The sequence below is a fragment of the Haplochromis burtoni genome, unplaced genomic scaffold (genome assembly GCF_018398535.1).
Source record: "Haplochromis burtoni strain Fernald_Lab_line unplaced genomic scaffold, NCSU_Asbu1 Contig_76, whole genome shotgun sequence".
Lineage (NCBI taxonomy): Eukaryota > Metazoa > Chordata > Actinopteri > Cichliformes > Cichlidae > Haplochromis > Haplochromis burtoni.
In genome coordinates, this window is record NW_024582437.1 from 513,139 (window position 1) to 516,262 (window position 3,124).

General features: G+C 38.0%; 1 protein-coding gene across 1 annotated transcript in view; it reads left to right on the top strand.

Moving 5' to 3' along the window:
* Nucleotides 1-3,124, top strand: part of bckdhb (branched chain keto acid dehydrogenase E1 subunit beta) — a 98,532-nt gene that overhangs the window by 75,672 nt on the left and 19,736 nt on the right. The window contains exon 10 of the mRNA XM_005924309.3: nucleotides 139-293. Coding sequence (XP_005924371.1) covers nucleotides 139-279 — 141 coding nt within the window. The 3' untranslated portion in view covers nucleotides 280-293. The remainder of the gene's footprint in view (nucleotides 1-138; nucleotides 294-3,124) is intronic.

Sequence of the window (3,124 nt, forward strand, 5' to 3'; positions counted from 1 at the left end):
TTTCCCATTCATTTCAATGGGACAAATTAAGCTTAATATTTTAAAAAGTATAATAGTGAAAAATACCAAAAGACAGAGCACACATTGCTTAAAGCATCCACACAAATAACGATGGTGGCTTTTGTTCTAATCATGCAGGAGGAGTGCTTTCTTAACCTGGAGGCTCCAATCAGCAGGGTCTGCGGTTACGACACCCCCTTCCCGCACATCTTTGAGCCCTTCTACATCCCAGACAAGTGGAAGTGCTTTGAAGCAATCAAGAAGATGATCAACTACTGAACCACCTCCATCAGGTAGGAGAGAGCTGACAGCTTCTTTTTGAAGCAAATTTATGATGGGACATTATGTAATTTTCTAACTCTTATTCTATATTAAAGCCTGCCAACAGCTACCCTGTAATATGTATTATTTATATCAGTAATGCAAACATGAGAAGGTGACTTAACTACGACCTGCCTTCAGGAGCAAGAAGCATCATTATAGGAAATCTGATTGCCTCTTCTCTTAAACACTCAGATTGTGTTTCATATAAGCCGTCACTGCACATGTAGAGGATTTTTATCAAGACTTACAAATGTTGTTGCCATGCAAAACTGCATTTTATTTATCTGTTGGTAGTTGCCACTGTTGGATATATTGTGCATTTGAACGGTTTTGTGCAAATTTTGGTAATTACAAACATTACAGGTTGCTAGTTGTAACTACAATGACTAATACAGTCTTAGTTTCTGGGAGCCATACAACATACAGTATTGTTTTTAAACCAACACCAAATTTTTCAATTTATTTAAGAGGGAACAATTTAACAGTGTTTTATAAGTAAGAAAAAAAATGAAGGCATCTGGTTTTCATGTAACTGTGTAATACAGCGCTCCAACTATTAAATAGTGTTCGCCCATAAAGTTACTGGAGTTGAGATGAGAATAATAAAGTTGACCTCTTGCATGGGTAAGCTTCAGTAGAGCTAGAGTGTTCATGGTCCATCTTTGTTGTATCTGTTTTTAGAGCTTAGCTGAGTGTGCGTGATCGTATCTAGTCCTAATTGTTACTGTGTATCTAATATTGTCTAGTAACATTTAACAGGTTCTCCAAATGTTCTGCATGGTACAGAATACAGATGTTTGAAGTCATCTTATGTGAGGTATTGGGATGATGAGATCATCTTATTACTTCCAGTGAAGACAGGGTTTTTCCTGGCTCATGCAGGGCTGTTAGGGGGTAATTGCACACGTGTCTGCATACAGTAAGGACGATCATTCTCTATAGCTTAGTTTGTGAGAAATACGTTTCTTTTTCTTTTTTCAACCATTTCTTAACAGAAACCATCCTTTAGTAAGAAAAACAAAACATTTAAAAACTAGAAAAATTTGCATTTCCTGCGAAAATGCAGTGTGGATGCCTTAACGCTGAAGATGTCTGTTGAAAAAAGCTGAAAAAATTGAAAGTTGAAAGAAAAAAAAATGCTGCCCTGAGCAGGAATTGAACCTGGCCCTCCTGGTTTAAGGGCGGCTATTTAGCTCACTGAGCCAAACTCATACTCAAAAAGAAGAGTTGGAGAGATTGACAATTGTGCTGAAATGAGCAGAAGCTGCTGAGAATTGTGCTGATAAGAGGTGGAAAGGCTGAAATTTTTTCAGAAGAGCTGAATAAGCAGAATTTTGGCAACAAAAGAGGTGAAAATTCTGAAAATTCTGCTGAAAAGAGTTCAATCAGCAGAATTTCTGCTGAAAAGAGTTGGATCAGCAGAATTTCTGCTGGAAAGAGTTCAATTAGCAGAATTTCTGTTGAAAACAGCTGAAAAAACTGAAAATTCTGCTGAAAAGGGGTGAAAAAGCTGTAATTTGTGTTGAAAAGAGTTAAAAAAAGTTTAACTGTTAACTGAAAGAAACGTTGCCATAAGTGGGATTTGAACCCGGACCTCCCAGTCCGAGAACGGATGCTCATCTCACTGAGCTAAAACACAGGTCAACCCGGCAAGGAAAATCAGTGAGGCCACTGATAATATTCAGAAATGGGCAAAAAACATTGCAAAATAAAAATTCAATATCTCAAAAACTATAGAAGTTATGAGCACCAAAAGTCATAGCCAGAAAGAGCAGAATTTTTTAAGATTTGAACGGTGCCTTTCGGCATCCACACAATAAATCGCTTTTTTAATGATACGTCTGATTTTCTTGTGACTTTGTATTTTTTAGAGGGTTTTGTAAGATTCAGTATGGGTGGTATGGTAGTGTAGTGCTTCTGAGCACTGTTTTCTCACCCGCCCCTGAATTTAATAAGCAATTAAGAAAATGGCTGGACAGGAGATCCAGTATGTAACTTGGGGGGGAGGGGGGTATTACGGATTCAAATATTGAGGATGGATACAAGAGGAAAACCACAATAACAACACTGGTTGAGTCAAACGATGATTTTAATGATCACACGCATGGGAGATGGACACCGTACGCAGACAGCATCAGATCTCAAAATGGTGGAGCATTGATCAAACTCTTATAGCCTCTAGTGGCCCCCACCTAATCATAAAAGCCTAAACATTCACATGCTTTCTCTCACACAGCGCCTAAGCTATGACCTTGGCTCTCTGTTTATCTGCTCCTGTTGAGATGGGGCAGAAAACTCCAGTATGTTCTGTTCTCTTCTAATCAGACAAATAAGGCGATGACTTTTTGCGAACAGTATTTCTTATAACTCAGCAGTATAATGCATCATAAAACAATATCATTCATTCACAATAAATGAGCAGTCTAACGTAATGCAAATCAGTTTAACAAATGCAATAGTTATCACCTTCTTCTAATCCAGGAGAATAATGCAAACTAAAACTACATAATAATTCACAATCTTTAATTAGGGGTATAACATGGCATAAAATAATATTATAATCCATCATTCCCCCTGATGAGCTCTTTAGAATAAAGAGCTCACCTACACCCTGTAATCCAGTGTGGCCAGGTTCATTTCTTCTCACTCCTGAGGTCCTTTGTCCCCCTGTTGATGACATATGTGAGATGACCTCTGTGTTTGCGCAGTTCAGATGCAAGAAAACTATTATTACAACAATAGCAGGTACAGATGACACTCCCCAGTTCTTCCACAGCTTTATTTTGGTGCTACCTTATAC